The 18,310-nt window shown below is 34.4% G+C and overlaps 1 protein-coding gene across 2 annotated transcripts in view; it reads right to left on the bottom strand.

Annotated features, from left to right (window-relative positions):
* The window catches only part of LOC114336998 (uncharacterized), a 70,024-nt gene that overhangs the window by 15,191 nt on the left and 36,523 nt on the right, over positions 1 to 18,310 (bottom strand). For both annotated transcript variants that reach the window (XM_028287378.2, XM_028287387.2), the window contains exons 2-3: positions 13,833 to 13,943; positions 4,020 to 4,162 (exon numbers count right to left, since the gene is read on the bottom strand). In XM_028287378.2, the coding sequence (XP_028143179.2) occupies positions 4,020 to 4,162; positions 13,833 to 13,943 (254 nt within the window). The remainder of the gene's footprint in view (positions 1 to 4,019; positions 4,163 to 13,832; positions 13,944 to 18,310) is intronic.

Raw genomic sequence — 18,310 nt, 5'->3', positions numbered from 1 at the left:
CTTCTCTCCCTATCCAACAGACTTTTCCCTGATATTCGTCGAAGTATTTTCATCTCTGTTGTTTCTAGTAGTCGTCTCGTTTTAGATGTGTCAGTTCTTGTCTCCGCTGTGTATGTCAATATAGGTCTAATTACTGCTTTATAGATTCTTGCTTTTGTGTCTTGTCTTAGGTGTTTGTTCTTCCAGATGGTGTTATTAAGAGATCCCGTTGCTTTACTTACTTTTAAGTTTTGTTGTCGTACTTCCTCTTTAACATCTCCATAACTGGTTATATCTATTCCCAGATGTCTAAACTTTGCTTCCTGCTTTATTATTTTACCATCAATTTCGATTTTACATCGTAGTGGGTATATAGATGTTGTCATACATTTGGTTTTTTCTGCTGATATTAAGATTGTTCTAGCAAACAGTCAAACTAGTCAGAAACCGTCAGCAAATAGTTGGTCAGTGATAGAACATAATACAGTCATCAGTTCTATCCCCTCTACTCGCGCTGGTCCACTATTCGCTGATGGTTTCAAACCGTTTGAAACTGATTCTAGAACAAACCTATTATCATATTGTATTTCTTGACTGTTGTATTGAAGATGTGTGTTAATCTTTGAAGATCGTCTTCTATCTCGGCAATTAATGCGGCGTCGTCTGCATAACATAATATTTAGATTCCTTTTTCCCCCATTCTGTAACCGTGACCTTTACGTACTGCTTCTATTATTTCGTCCAATATTATATTAAAGAGCAGTGGGCTTAACGAGGCACCTTGTCTGACTCCGCTTTGTACTGGTATAAACTGTGTTAGTTTTCCATTTATCTTTACCTGTATTCGATTATGGAAGTAGATGTTTTCGATGGTTTGTATAATATTGATTGGTATGTTTCTTCTATACAGTAGGTGTAAGACGTCTTCGACTTGGATGCGATCGAAAGCCTTTGTCAGGCCTATAAAACACAGATATGCTGGTTTATTGTACTCGATGGCCTTTTCTGTGATTTGTCTTAGTACAAATACGGCGTGTACACAGGATCTTCCGGATCTGAATCCTTGTTGTTCATCTGATAAAGTTGTTAGTTTATTGATTTTATTGGTTAGGACAAGTTGAGAACTTGTGCGGTGTTCAGTAGATTTATACCTCTATAATTGTTGGGAATTGAAATCCAGAAAGCTGGATTGAATTATATAAAAAAACTTTAAATAAGCTAGATATATTTATATCCAATATTAAAATTGACATAGGTACCCGCAAAATAGAAGATAGCTTACAAAATTAGGCGGCAATTTACTAAACAAGAAAAGGACACTGCACACTTGTACATAATAGACAAAGATACATGGATAATTTAACATTACCGAGAAATATAGGCAGAACAAGTAAAGGAAGAACACGAAAGACGAAAAACATGAAAATAAACATAAAAACTTGAACTTATCAACAGACTTACATGACTACAATGAAACACCATACACATAAGATGAGATTTCGCTAGATGAATTACAAAAAAAACCTTAAAACAAATGAAAAATTGGAAAGCAGCACCATAAACAGAACTCTTAAAATATGGTGGACTACTATTAGAACTGAATTATAATACTACATCTATGGATGGATGCTGGAAACAGAGAAAAATTCCAGATGTATGGAAGACGTCAGAAGTAATTTCACTACATAAAAAATAAGATCGAAATTTTTAAAGGTACAAGTTCGGGAGACGTAGAGAATAATATAATCTAGAAACCCATATTGCATTCATTGATTACGAAAAAGCGTTCGATGAGGTAAACAGAAATACTATATGGAGAATTATGGACAGAAGAGGATCATTGACCATCGTAGTTGTAATTGTTTAAACTTGTTACAGAGTTCATATATTTACTGATCCGAAATCAGAAGTATGCTTTATTGTCATGAAAAATTTAACAATTTTATAGGCACAGCGTACAAGAATCATAAATAAAAACAATAACAAATACAATTTAAGAGACTAATGCCTGGTTGCACCAACAGATCTTGAGCTCCAGCTTAGCTAAGCTCTACTTATATATAGGGCCTACTTAAGTATCACTTACGTTGCACCATATTTTTAGATTCTTACCTTATTATCAATTATATCTATTATTATATTATGGTATTCTTATTGTAATATATTTTAATTATATTATATTAATTCTTATGATATTCTCGACTTAAGCTTAAGATCTGTTGGTGCAACCGGGCATAAGTTTTTCAACCTAATAAAAATATTTGTAAAATAAAATATTTTTAAAAGATTTTTAATTGAAAAACTTATTGGCCCATTTCCCTGGTGAGACCTCCAAGGCTTCTACAATATGCAAGCCAGATGGATGCTGCAGTGAAGACAAAAGGGAAGGAATTCTACACTATGCAATTCACAACCCCCGTCTGCAGCTTGGTAAAGTTCCAACGGAAAATGGACCTAGTTACTCTATAGGAGTAATACTAATATAAAATAAAAATGTATACCATTTTTATTCAGTTGCAATGCGAAGCCAAAACCGTCTTAATTTGTACTTAGATTAGAGAGTGCAGCCAGCAGTCTTATCGACGATTTCACCTCTTGTTAGAGGCTCTTCAGAAAATGCATAGGCTGCTTTCTCTACTCCAGGTAAACATTTTTCGACATATTAGTCCCCCATTGCAACTGACGTGAAGGTAGTAGGTGCGTAGCGGCATCTGCTAAATGAAAGACTAAATTTTTCCACCTAATAAAAATATTTGTAAAATAAAATATTTTTAAAAGATTTTTAATTGAAAAATTTATTGGACCATTTCCTGGTGACACCTCCAAGGCTTCTACAATATGCAAGCCAGATGGAGGTGTGCATTGAAGACAAACGGGAAGGAATTCTACGAAAAAATTTACCTGGAGTAGAGAAAGCAACCTATGCATTCTCTGAAGAGCCTCTAACAAGAGGTGAAATCGGCGATAAGAGTGCTGGCTGCACTCTCTAATCTAAGTAAAAATTAAGACGGTTTTGGCTTCGCATTGCAACTGAATAAAAATGGTATACATTTTTATTTTATATTAGTATTACTCTTATAGAGTAACTAGGTCCATTTTTCGTTGGAACTTTACCAAGCTGCAGACGGGGGTTGTGAATTGCATAGTGTAGAATTCCTTCCCTTTTGTCTTCACTGCAGCATCCATCTGGCTTGCATATTCTATTGCAATCTATTCTATGCATATTCTATTTGCAATATAACAATCTATTGCAAAATTTAAAAAGATTGCAAATTGCATAATCTATCTTATGAAATTTAATAAGTTAAGCTGCTGCATATGACACTCAAATATAGATTAAGATTCTACTTATACATAAGAATACTGTAATTTCTTAGTTATTGGTTAAGAAACTCTGCTATTGAATAATATGATCTTTCAGATAAATAGGCTTTTGTCATTTTACGGAAGTTGGGGAAAGATGTTGCAGATTTAAGTTGTAGAGGGAGATGGTTGTATAGTTTTTTTGCAGAATATAATATAGATTTCTTTACTAACTCACTGGACGGGATCGGTAAATAGATGTCAATGGTAGAATTTCTGGTGGAATAGTCATGTCTAGGTATGGCTGCTATAGACGGCTGCTAAGAAAAGTTCATTTGATGTATATCCATACTATTCTTTCATGTTGCGCAGCCACGATATTCTGCGTCTCCCTATGCTTCTTTTCCCTTGAATCTTTCCCTGCATAATCAATTGGAGCAAGCTGTATCTCTCCACGTGTAATGTGTTCGAGATATTCCAATTTTCTTGTTTTGATGGTATTTAAGATTTCCATTTCTTTATTCATCTTTCTCAGAACCTTTTTGTTTGTGACGTGTTCTGTCCACGATATTTTTAGAATTCTTCTCTAACCCACAGCTCGTATTATTCTAGTTTTTCATTGATGTTGCACTCAAGGTCCAAGCTTCCATTCCATAAAATTACCGATCATAGATAGAAATAATTGTTTTGAAAGCTTAATTTTAAAATAAAATTCGTTCTAGTAGTATTATACTTACTGGCGTTTGTCTAAATCTAACAAAAATATGACAATTTCTTTCGTCTGTACTTGAATATCTTTAAAAATGCAAACATCTCCATCTCCATACAAATAAGGCTCGGCACTGTGTTCACAAAAGTTCCTTTCCACGCTGAAACCAAACTATACTTCTGTTAATATTAAAAGAAAGAATTTATTGTAGTAATGTCGATATTAACGATATAATAGAGATACTAAAAGAAAAAGAAGAAATGTAAATAACAGTAGAACAATAAAAATTGGAGCAAAAACAACAAAAAATATAGTCAAAAATATAATCATGTCTTGCTGGATAATAATCAATCGATCCATTCATCTTGAGTTTACATCAGTATCTTTGGCATTGTTATGCATTTTTGATTTAGCGGCTGATATTACCAGACAAAATAGACCTGGATCCCGCGTACCAAAAAAAGTTGATTAATAGCAAGCTGAAAATTTGTTAATAGCTTAACGGTGTCTAGTCGGACTAACTTTGATGTATGGGAACACTGGAACAGGGGAAGTTTAAATTGTGGAACGTGATTTTAATTGTGGAACGTGTCATCCTGAGAAGTTTATGGTTGTGAAAACTAGCAGGTTGTTTTTAAGTTTATTTAATAGAAAAATTTATATAATATATGAAAAAATGTGTGTCCGACAAATATGTTGGGTATTTTAATAAGTCCGACGCGTAGAACATGTCAAATGACAGGAATTATATTGGTGGTAAATAGCAGTTTGAGTTTTGCATGAGAGTTTAATGAAGGGGTAACAAATCAATTGGAAGTTCTGTCCGACAAAATACATTGGACGTTTTCGTAGTCTGACGTTCGGAACCTCTAACCTGTTCCACAATTAAAACTTCCCCTGTTCCAGTATTCCCGTACAACAAAGTTTGTCCGACTAGACACCGTTAAGCTATTAACAAATTTTCAGCTTGCTATTAATAAACTTTTTTTGGTACACGGGATACAGGCCTAAAAGCAATAAAAGCCCTAACGAATCAAAAATCTCCTGCTTAGACTAGATAACAGCAGAGATTTTAAAAGCAACAGAAGAGGTTGGAAACAATGTTATGCACCTGATATGTAGAAAGAAAGAATTGGGGAACAGGAGAGTGACCTGATGACTGGAATCGTCTACTTTCATATCTTCAAAAAAGAAACTCCAGTAGACTGCAGCAATTATAGAACGGCATCTTTAATATCGCATCCTTTTACCTTGTTGGTAATTTTTGAACAAGAATTTATTCATTACACATAAAATTATACATCAAAAATAAATGTTGAGTCAATAATTTAGTAAGTGAAGAAACTGCTGATGGATTTACCATGAAGATAGTTCGAAAAACAGTAACTCTGTCTTAAAACTAATACATGAAACCGTTTATTTCAGTGTTTACCTCTTCTGCTACACCTTGTTCATCTTTGAGTTATTGCTGAATGCTACTTCTGCTAAACTTTTACCTCTGTAACTTTTACAAAAGAACAATAACTCTTCCAATTATCTCGCTAAGTGACAGCAATTCTTGCATTATTTCGGTAGTTAAGAAGCCATGTTTATAATAAAAGTCAACAAAACATTAAAAATCTTGTTTATTGCCAACTGTTCTATAAGGTACTCAGGCTTCTTAATTTTATACACCGCCACGGTACAAAATAAGACGCTTTGTGTTTAATTTAGCATTGCGTTATGGTTTAAAAATATACAGAGTGAATTCTCATTCTTCTTATTTTCGTATTTGAAGATTTTTCTATCTATTACTATCGATATACAGTCAGTTACAGAATACAACAGAATTTACAGAAAGTTATAGAATACAACAAGCCATTGATATTAATATTTGTAGATTTTGATAATGCGTTTGACTCAGTCCAGCATAGCTCCATCTTAAGAGCTCTTATAGGGTGCAGTATTGATCATAGGTATACAACTTTTCTTCGGAAAATATTAGTAGCGCAATAGCTGCAGTCAGAATGTATTATGGCAACACAAATACATTTCCTTTGGAGAGGGGTATTAGGCAAGGCGATACCATCTCTCCTAAACTATTCATCGCTTTCTACTCTTTTCATTAGTATACTACTCTTGAGAAAATATTGTAGTCAACATAAATGTGAGTTTCTGAACAACTTGAGGTTTGCAGAAGACATAGTCTTTATCGAAGGTAAAGTAACTTCTTCAAGACCCTCAGAGCTCTTGTACACAAGTTGGTCTGAAAATTATTTTTTTCCAAAATGTACTGACCTAGCTAATGGCACGCAAATTGAACAAGTCATCATCATCATCACTTGGGTCTACAACTCTATGTGAGTCTTGGCCGCGTTTACTATTTCCCTCCATTGTTGTCGGTCCTGAGCAGCTATTTCCCATTGCTGTACTCCCATTTTTCGTAGATTACTGGCTACTGCGTCCTTCCATCTCTTTTTTGAGCGACCAACTGACCTTTTGCCATCGGGCCTTTCCCAGAATGTGGCGTTCAGAAGTCTTTCATCACTCGATTATGCACGTGGCCCGCCCATCTTATTCGGTTTGCTTTAATGTAGCGTACTATGTTTTCATCTCCGTATAGGTCCTGTCTGGAGTTCACCATTGTGTCTTCTTCTCCATTCCTGTTGTCTCGTCTCTGCAAGGCCCATAGATAGTCCGCAGTATCTTGAAACAGTGTTAGCTATAAATATCTTGTCCTCGAGATTAAATTAGGAAGTTATAATCAAACAACAGAGTCCTTCTTCTTCTTCTTCTCTTTTTGTAGACATGACTCTGCCTGTTTTTAAATATGCCTCCAGTAAGTTGTCATTCCATCGTTTTCGTGGTCTTCCCACTGATCGTCATTCGGCTTATGTGGTCGTTCCATTGTTAGGCCAGGTTAATAAGAGAAAAATATCCCCTGTTCGTGACACTTCAACAGCCAGGGTACTGAAGCATTTTTTCGACAGGTAATACCTTTAAGATATTACCTTTTTTTCGACAGGTAATGACTTATAATATCAATGATGACATAGAAAGGAAACAATTAATCTGGTTCGGACATGTTAAAAGAATGCCAGAGTAGAGATGGCCTAAAAGAATACTGGAATGGATCCCTCCTGAAAGAAGAAAGAGAGGACCACCACGGAGAAGTTGGGGCAACTATATTGATGAAGCAATGGCGGCAAGAGACTTAGAAGAGGCAACTGCATATAACAGAAAAAGATGGAAATTCGGGGCGGAGAAGTGGCGACAGCCGTAATAAATCCGTTATATATATAATACCTATAAGAACAAATTGTAACTATTTCCTGCGTAGGATCTGGCTGACATTTTTATTTATAAACAATTTAGTGTCAAAAAACGGTCATTTTTCCTTTTTTTTTGCAAATTGATGGAAAACAGTAAGACTCATGGTTTTCTTAGTACAAACATGGCCGCCAGATCCTATGCAGAAAAAAGTTACAATTTGTTCTTATAGGTATTACCTGTCGGAAAAACGCTTCAGTACCCTGGCTGTTGAAGTTTCATGGAAAAAACCTTATTACCCTGGACTATCTACTCTTCTGTTTTTTACCCAGTTATTAATGTTGTCCACCTTGCATCTCCGTCGTATATCTGCACTTCTGGCTCTATCCCATAGTGTCTTACTCATAGTGTCTTACTCATTTCTCCATTTTTCTCATCTGACTATACCATTGGCGCCGTATATGTCTTCCCGATCTTACTACATCTTATATCTTACATTAAGCTCTTGTTTCCTTTTTTACTTGGTTTCTTATATGGTTCTTCTAGTTTTGCTTTCCATGCTTCTTAATATGCCTCTTCCTTTCTGCTACTTTAAATAATCTTTTGATTTCATTAGCGTCTTCTGTCTTTATATTCCATATGTATATTGCCATTATGATACAGGTTTGCTGATATGATCTTATAATTACCTCTGATTTGGATCGCTACAATTTGCAATTAGATCTTAATGGTCTTGTGAAAGAGTGCTCAGTTAATGGTATGGACTTAAAAGCAAACAAATGCCATGCTATAACTTTTACTAGACTGAGAAACTTTGAGAATAATTTTTACTATATACGGGACACTAGGTTACAATTAGTTGACTCAGTTATAGATCTGGGTGTTATTCTTGACACTAACTTGAATTTCAGCCTACACATTAATAGCATGGTTTCTAAGTCATTAAAGATGCTTGGCTTTGTTAAAAGATGTAGCTATGACTTAACGACTGATCGTTCTTTAAAACTTCTTTATTGTTCTGTGGTTAGACCACATTTAGATTATGCATCATGTGTTTGGTCACCTCAATATAATTGTCATATTAATAAAATCGAACAAGTTCAGCGTAAATTCTTACGTTATTATGCTTATAAGATGCATCTCACTGGTCATAGTTATGAGTCTTTACTGCAAATTATTCGACTTGACTCATTACAGAGTCGTCGTCAACATAAAGATCTTTGCTTCTTATATAACTTAATGCATGGTCATAAATTCTGTATCTCACTCTTAAATAAAATTGGTCTACGTGTACCTTCAAGAACCACCCGTTCTGTGACCACCTTCCACGAAGTCATTAACCGTACAAACTATGGTTCAAGTCCCTATCTCTGTAAAACTATTAAATTAGCAAACACATTAATTATCTCTGCATATTGATTTCTTTATGAACGACTTTACTGCGTTTTCCACACAATTACATTTATATTTAACTTAATGTTCTAATTTCAAGACTGATTTGCCAATTACTGTTATTGTCTTTGTTCTAAGATTAGTTGTATTTGTCAATTGCAAAATGTTTTAGATATTCTTTTTCTCATGATCATCTTTCAGTGAGTCACAGTTTTTCGATTTCTCTCTAACGCATTAAATTGTATGTGACAGAAAAAAAGGCACGTCTTTGAATATTTGGTAATTATTCTAGTTCGGTGATTATTCTAGTTGTCGATAGATGGCGCCATAATCAAAAAAGAATTATTTATTAAATAAAATAATAATATTATCAATATAATCTGTACAATTTATAAGACTATACAAATGAAAGAAAATACCATTTTATAAATGCAATAGACACAATTGATTTGGTTTTATTCCAAATTGAAAATAAAATTTGACAACTGTCAGATTTAACAAAAATGTCACGTTAGAATAAATGTCATAAATGTGTATTATCACGGACTTACCTTTTTTTCTATAATTTGTGACGCACTGAAAAATGTTCATGAAAAGGAGAATATTTAGATTTTATTACTTTATATTATAGGACTAGCTCTCATTTGTTAAATGAGAGCAAGTAATTTTATTTTTTTATTATAGTTTATTATGTATTTACCAATTTGGTACCTACTAGATCTTATTTTGAATTGTTTTTTTAATTTGTGTGACATTTTAATTGTATCATGTACTAATGGAATTCGGTCCGTCAATAAATAATAAATGATACTTCTTTTCATAATCTTTCTTTAATGTTCAAGCCTCCAACCCATAAAATAATACGGAGAACACGTAGCATCTCAGAAGTCTTAAGTCCATCTTGTTGTCGATGGTCTATAATATTTATTGTGTTTTTTAACTTTATTGTTGATAACCTTATAAGTAATAAGTTTTCTCGATGTTCTTCTTCTTCCTTTCATTGACTCCGATAATTCCTTTTTCAATTTCGTTTCTGTCGGGTCTTGATTTTTTCACAGATCTTTCTTTTTCCACAAATCTCAAAAATAAGTTACTATTCAATGGTTGTATATGTATAAATCAATTCTTCTTCTTCAAGTCCGTCTCCTATCGGAGGTTGGAAATCATCACAGCTATTCTTATTTTACTGGCGGCTGCCCTAAATAGGTCGATGGAACTGCAGCCGAACCATTCCCTCAGATTTCTTAACCAAGATATTCTGCGCCTACCGATACTTCTCTTACCACTGATTTTACCCTGAATGATCAGTCTCAGCAGCGAGTATTTGTCACCTCTCATAACATGGCCAAAGTATTCAAGCTTTCTTCTTTTAACAGTAAGTACAACTTCACATCCTTTTCCGATCCGACGTAAAATTTCGGCATTAGTCACGTGGTCCACCCAAGATACACATAGCATTCTACGGTAACACCACATCTCAAAAGCTTCAATGTTTTTAATGCTGCCCATCTTGATGGTCCATGACTCAACTCCGTATAATAAAGTGGAGAAGATATAACACCGCAGCATACGCACTCTCAGATCAAGATTTATGTCACGACTACAGAGAAATATTTTCATCTTGTTAAATGCTGATCTAGCTATTTCTATTCTTGCTCTTATTTCTTTTGTTTGATCGCCTGTATGATCCAGGCAAGCTCCAAGGTATTTATACTTAGGAGGATACCCTTTCTATAACCGTGTTATTGACAACCAAATCATTCCTGGCGTGTGGATCTTTTGTTATTACCATCCATTTAGTTTTTCTGAGGTTTAATGTAAGTCCGTAGCTGTTGCAGTAGTGGTTAGTGCGTTCCATCAGTCGTTGCAGATCTGTAAGATTGTCTGCTAATATCACTGTGTCGTCAGCGTATCTCAAATTATTGATTGTATTTCCGTTGATCACTACACCACAACTAACGTCCGACAGAGCTTCTTTAAATATGACTTCGCTATAAAAATTAAACAAAAGAGGAGACAGAATACACCCCTGTCTTACTCCTCTACATATTTTGATCTCCTCAGTCATTTCATCATCTACCTTGACTCGTGCTGTTTGATTCCAATACAAATTAGTTATTATTCTAATATCTTTTTCATCAATGTTCTTTTCGACTAGAAGTTGTCTCAGTCGGTCGTGTCGGACTCTATCGAAGGCCTTCTCAAAGTCTATAAAGCAGGCGTATACATCCTGATTGATATCCAAACACCGTTGAAATAGTACGCCCACACCAAAGAGCGCTTCCCTCGTACCAAGGCCGTTCCTGAAGCCCATTTGTGTTTCACTTATATCTTCTTCAAGTTTGCGGAAAATTCTATTATGAATGATTTTTAGAAAAACTTTAAGCATATGACTCATCAAGGCAATCGTTCTGTAATCCGAGCACTCTTTTACATTTGATTTTTTAGGTATTAAAATGAATGTGGACCTTAACCAGTCTTGTGGTATTATTCCAGTATCATATATGTTGTTAAATAACTCGAGTATCATGTTCATCACTTCTCCATCAATAAGTTTTAATACTTCAACCGGTATTTCATCTTGGTGTTTTTTAAAGCATATTCCAGTTCTTGTTTAAGTATCCTTAAACCCTTCATTTCTTCTCGTTTCACTGTTATTAATTCTCTTTCGTCGTCAAAAAGTTCTTTTACGTATTCTTTCCATCTTGTGAGTTTTTGTTTGAAATCTATTATAATCTTGCCTTCTGAATCATTCACCATTCCACTATGAGTCTTCTTCTTTGTACCAGTCATTTCTCTGATCTTCTTATGCATGCCGAAACTATCGTACTTTCTCTCACATTCCTCAATATCCTTGCATTGTTCTGACAGCCACTTTTCTTTTTCCTCTTTGATCATTCTCTTTATGGTTCGATTTATTGCATCATATTGTTGTTTGTTTTTGTTCTTATAGGCACGTCTCTCATCCATTAAATTAAGAATTTCTTCTGTCATCCATGCCTTTCTTTTAGTTCTCTCAGTTCGTTTAGGAGTCAACGTCTCTTTAACAGCTGTTGTTAGTGCTGCCTTTATCTGTTTCCAATTATTTTCAACTTCTTCGGAGTTCACGCTATTAATTTCTTTCAAGTTTTTATTAATTTTTTCTTTTATGTCTTCTCTTGTTCTTGTATCTTTTAGTCTATTGAAATCTATCCGAGTCGTTTTTTTCTTTTTTAGTTTCTTTAATTTTATGTTTAACACAGATACAACCGGATTGTGGTCAGAGTAAATGTCCGCACCTGGGTAGGTCTTTGTTGATAGTATAGAATTTCTAAATCTGTGGTTAACCAGAATGTAATCTATTTGATTTCTAATCATCCTCCCGTTACCATGGAGCTATTACCTAAGCTATGGATTAATCTTATGGGGCAATTCAACAAATGCTCTTCAAATTTTCAGGATGCAAAAGAAAGCTATCCGGATTTTAGCAGGGGTTAGTTATCTGGAACATTGCCGACCTCTCTTCATCAAATTAAAAATTATGCCGCTACCTACTCTGTTGATATATCAAGTTCTGACTGAAATTCACAGAAAAAGGTCCCATTTAACAAAGCAGTCTGATGTTCACGTTCACAATACGCGATACTCTCACTATTTACGAACAAATCGCTCTAGATTGCGTCTTTCAGATAAAAATTGTCTTAATTATAACTACTACAATATTTTACCAAAAGATATTAAACAGCTAAGCTGTAACAGTTTCAAAAAAGTAATGAAAAGGTATCTGTTGAAACATTGCTTTTATTGCTCGGAAGAATATATGACTCATTGCAGAACATCTACTGAAATGCTTACCGTGACACAAAATATTTTTTGTTAATCTATATTCTTGTTTGTGATACATATTTATAAGTTGTGTTTTATATTTCTGTTTTATATACCTTGTGATTTTATATACCTTGTAATTTTTATATTCCTTATTTTGACTTTGTAATTTTGACTTGCTACAAACAATTTTTTTTTGTAAAGTAGTTAAATAAATTTATCTATCTATCTATCTACCATCAGCAAGGGATTTCCATGTGTAAAGTCTACGCTTCGGGAGTTTAAACATTGTGTTTGTAATTACAAATTTTTCATTTTGACAAAATTGAACCATTCTGTCACCACGTTCATTACGGTCTCCTAACCCATAGTCTCCAACACAATCTTCCACTCTACCCTGACCCACCTTGGCGTTGAAATCACCCATTATTATTATGGGTTCCTTTTTCTGTATACTTTTGAGGACCGCTTGTAATTGTGTATAAAAGTCCTCAATTACATTGTCATCCTTATCTGCTGTAGGGGCATATACCTGAATAATATTAATGTTCTTCGGTTGTGCTTTTAATTGTATCAGCATTACTCTATCTGAATAAGGAACAAAATGTATCATCGAATCATTTATGTGACTGTCCAGAACAATACCGACTCCATAAAGATGAGCTGGATTGTTGTTTCCTACATAGTACATCGTGCCATTTGTTGTTGTACATTTACCTTCTCCTGGCCACCTAACATCGCTTATGCCGAGAATATCTATTTTCAGTCGTTTCATTTCGGATACAACATTATCGATTTTACCTGGAGAATATAGACTTCTCGCATTCCATGTAGCAATTTTTATGCAGGGATTTCGCAGGCTGACGACCAGAGGGACCCTGCAGTATGTTGTCATGCCACTCCTGCCGGATCTTGGTTTCCGTGTTCCATGATCAGTAATCTTTAATCTTTCATTACTTGTAGTCATGATGATTTTACTAGGGATTTTAATGAGGTGGTTTCCCGTTGCCTTCCTCATCGCAGTGTAGAAGCCATTAAAACTGTTTCAGTCATGCCTCCTAGTATCCAATGATGAGCTGATCCAGGATCTATTCCTGTACGCCACAACTTGGTACTGAAAACGCTGCTTCCGTCTCCAGGAATTTGATTTTATATTAACCCTAACATCAAGGGTTGCCACTTCCGCCGTCCGCCCCGTACCGAAGCTCTGCTTCTCCGCCGTGTCTGCCGTTGTGGACTTCATCCGTAACCCTGGACAAGGGACCCTAAACAGGTGCTAGTTTCCCGGGTCAGGAAACCCCCGATTATATATAAATCAATACAACCGATTTATCGAAAAACCCGGTATATTTTTAAACAGAACACCAATAGGAATCTATGTATTCTAAATACTTACCAGAGTCGAGCCACTTGGAGAGTATGCCGTGAAATTGCTCAATATTATTTCCAAATAGCCTCCCGAGTAGAAACCAAACTGGCTTAGAAGAATAGATCTACGTGTATCATTCTGAAAAAAAAATGAATAATCGTGGTACTTATGCAAATTCATAAATTGGTGCTTTGGCAAGTGGCGGATCTACGGGGAGGGAAAATGGGGAAATTTCCCCCCTAACAAGGTCTAAAATTAAAGAAAAAAATTTGAAACATAAAAATATATTAGCTGATATAAAACTTAAACCACAGACAGGCAAATTCAACCCAAAAAACAAGCTAGTTAGTAAAATTAAGAGCATATGAACTTATACTCCATTAAAATGTTACATTTTTTAAGCCGTACCTTGCATTTGTTAGAGGAGTCAATTTTATTTCTTTAATATGTAGGGGGGATCAGTAGAAGCTTAAGTTCAAGTTTTTGGGGTCGCCGCCCTTATCCCCCGGCCGCCATCTTGGAAATGGTGTGCATAGGGGTTTCGTGCTATATCTCGTAAACTAACAACCCTACGGAAAATCTAATTAAACATAAAATGTAGCAAATTAAATTTTCTACAATTTTATTTCTATTACTTTTTATCGTCAAGTGACCAACAAAAAGGATATAACCAAAAATATGTAAATTTTTTTAACAAGTTTCCTTTTGGATGTTATAACTTTTTCCACCTACCTCTACCGAAAGTATACTTTTCCGGACCTGATTCTAGGGAGCAAAGTTGTACTTTTCCTCCCTAGGGAGGAAAATATTTTTCCTCCCTAGGGAGGAAAAGTAAAAGTGACGTCATGGTATTTCATTCATGAAATATAACTTATTGACGCCCTGTACAATACCTATTTTCTATTACGTAAGTATCTATACATTTTAACGTTTATTTAAAAACACTCTGTATTTTGCAGAATGGTGAAAAAACAGTAAATTGTTATTCTGATTTAACAATGTTTACATTAATAATTTGACTTATATTTGACAGTTGACAGTTATATTGTACTTACTTGTTAGTTTTAGTTCTAATAAATTTTGTTGGTTAGTTACATAAATAAATTAAGTAAAAATGAAAAAATGACTTGTTATTTGAGGAAGGTGGAAAAACCATATGTATAACATGGGAGTAAAGTGCCTTTTCCTCCCTTGAATGATTACTGCCCTCCGCTACGCGTCGGGCAGTAAACTTCATTCTCGGGAGGAAAAGTAGCACTTTCCTCCCTTGTTATACAAATAGCTATTTTCAGTTAATTTTAAATTAAAATAACATTATAGCAATTTTGTAGAGGGTTTTTCAGCGAAAAATTTCCACTATAAACTTGTTTAATTCTATTTATTTATATAGATGTTACAGCGCTCCAAACTTGACCAGATTCTCGAATGCTCATAGGGACTTAATAAAAACAAAAGTTAGGCTTACTTTTCTATCTATATATATTTTCAACGAAAACTTTTCGTTTATAAATTTGCAAAAGTCTGTGTGTTATTGCGTCGCCGCTCCTGCAATACTTAGAGCAGATGTATCGATGGATTCTTATGTAGTTTTGTCTTCTGAATCCAAATCTGAAAACGGCATTTCGATATCTCTAACCGTCTTCGAGATAATCGACCTCAAAATCTAAAATGTGACGTCACAATCCGGTTATCTCCTACCAGGCACTAAACGTCAGCTGAAATCTTTGATTAGGAAGTAGGCTACTTTTTTAATCTGAATTTGTTAAGCAAAGCAAATGTTATTATTTATATTTGAGTTTGACACTTCGTGAATGTCAAACTAAATTTTAAATTATTTAGCTATTAATAAAATATAAATGACATTTTATAGTGAATTTAATTATTATATAAAATAATATGTGTAATAAATGTATAAAAATACAATTTAAGTATATTTTGAAAGCAATAATACATATAGTATAAGAGCTGTGAGACATTTTTGAGTAGGTATTTTAGGCAACCTGAAAAATTGTCAGGTGATTCTTCCATGATAGCCGAATACAAAAATGCCGGTCTGGCTGGAGGGTAGCGGTTATTTTCCCCAAAAATCCCCCCCCCCCCAAAGTTAAAAAAGGGTACAAATTGTTATTACAAAAAATATCATTGACGTAACTTTAAGTAAATTTAAATATTTAAATATAAAGGAAATTAACAGGCCAGGCGATTTAAGGGCGATTTTAACTCTGCAAGATCCTTGCATGGGCGCCCCAGGATTATTTTCAGGGGGTGCATCTGAACTTCAGAAGATTTCATCTGAATCTGTACATTACTGTTAACGAGTATAAAATATACAACTATACATGCATAGCTATGTACATTCCTTCCCGACAGGGAGGTGCAATTGTTATTTTGACAGGGTATTTTTTAATATTAAAAATAAATATTCTAAAAAAGACAGGATTTTTTGGTGAAATCTTCCAACTGCCAGCTGATCAAACAAATTACACGTGCATGTAAATGAAAAGCGTTATAGGTAAGCAGCAGTGTGAGAAAGAGCGTATACCGATAGCTGTTTGCGTTCTCTGTTGTAGCTGAGCGAGTCCGTTCGCTCGAGAAAAATAACGTGACCTGGCGATTCCTATGTTGTTGTGCCTCGAAAGGTTAGAGTAATTATTATATATTATAGTTTTTTAAATAACTTTTTATTAATTCTGCACATATAATAGAAAAAGACAAATTTATTATTATAAATATAAGTACAGGTAGAAAAGTATAAAACTATAAACTAAATTAATTCTGTGTCCGAATATGGTATTTCTTCTTCAAACTCCTCATCTGAGCTTAAAAATTCATTCTCTTCTTCTTCGTCGGACTCCCATCGAGACCCAGATTCCTCTTCTACACGATGTGTAAATAGTTGTAAGATGTATTTAGAATTAATTAATGATTAATTAATTGAATTAATACGTATACTCTGTCCTTTTATACGGAGTCGAAGCCTGGACAATCACGGGCGCATCTGAAAAAATCTTGCCATTGTTGAGGTGTGGTGTTATCGAATAATGTAAAAAATATAATGGACACAAAACGTAACAAACACGGAAACATTAGGAAAGATGAAAAAGGCAAAAGAACTACACTATGAAGGAAAGAAAAATGAGCTACTTTGGTCATATACTAAGAAATAAAAAACGTGATGTGATTGGTTATATAAGGAAAGCAAGAAAAAAGACAACAGGGAATACGATGTCTATCCTAGTTGAAAAATTTAAATTAGTGGAGTGTAATCTAAATATAACAAAAAAATAAACTCAGTATATCACGAGCTGAGTATATCCATGATATTTTTTACATTACTCGATAACACCACATCTCAACAATGGCAAGATTTTTTCAGATGCGCCGGTGATTGTCCAGGCTTCGACTCCATATAAAAGGAGAGAGAATACGTAGCAACTCAATTAATTAATCACTAATTAATTTTTAATTAATTCTAAATACACATTACAACTATTTACATGTAGAAGAGGAATCTGGGTCTCGAGAGGAGTCTGAAGAAGAAGAAGATGATGAATATTTAAGCTCAGATGAGGAGTTTGAAGAAGAAATACAAGATTCGGACACAGAATTAATTTAGTTTATAGTTTTATACTTTTCTACCTGTACCTAACTATATTTATAATAATAAATTTATCTTTTTCTATTATATTTGCAAAATTAATAAAAAGTTATTTAAAACACTATAATATATAATAATTACTCTAACCTTTCGCGGCCCAACAACATGGGAATCGCCAGATCACGTTACTTTTCTCGAGCGAACGGACTCCGTTCAGCTACAACAGAGAACGCAAACAGCTATCGGTATACGCTCTTTCTCATACTGCTGCTTACCTATAATGCTTTTCATTTACATGCACGTGTAATTTGTTTGATCAGCTGGCAGTTGTAAGATTTCACCAAAAAAATCCTGTCTTTTTTAGAATATTTATTTTTAATATTAAAAAATACCCTGTCAAAATAACAATTGCACCTCCCTGTCGGGAAGGAATGTACATAGCTATGCATGTATAGTTGTATATTTTATACTCGTTAACAGTATGTACAGATTCAGATGAAATCTCAGCTCAGAAAGCTCAGATGCGCCCCTTGAAAATAATCCTGGGGCGCCCATGCAAGTATCTTGCAGAGTTAAAATCGCCCTCAAATCGCCTGGCCTGTTTATTTCCTTTATATTTGAATATTTAAATTTACCTAAAGTCACGTCAATGATATTTTTTTGTAATAACAATTTGTACGCTTTTTCTAACTTTGGGGGGGATTTTTGGGGAAAATAACCGCTACCCTCCAGCCAGACCGGCATTTTTGTATTAGGCTATCGTGGAAGAGTCACCTGTAAAATTTTCACGTTGCCTAAAATACCTACTCAAAAATGTCTCACAGCTCTTGGGCCAATATTATACTATATTAATAATGAATCAGTAGAAACGATTATATTTAAATTTGGTAAATTATCTAAACTCCAC

Source organism: Diabrotica virgifera, chromosome 8 (assembly GCF_917563875.1).
Source record: "Diabrotica virgifera virgifera chromosome 8, PGI_DIABVI_V3a".
In the NCBI taxonomy this organism is placed as follows: domain Eukaryota; kingdom Metazoa; phylum Arthropoda; class Insecta; order Coleoptera; family Chrysomelidae; genus Diabrotica; species Diabrotica virgifera.
This window is presented reverse-complemented; position numbering and strand designations above follow the sequence as displayed.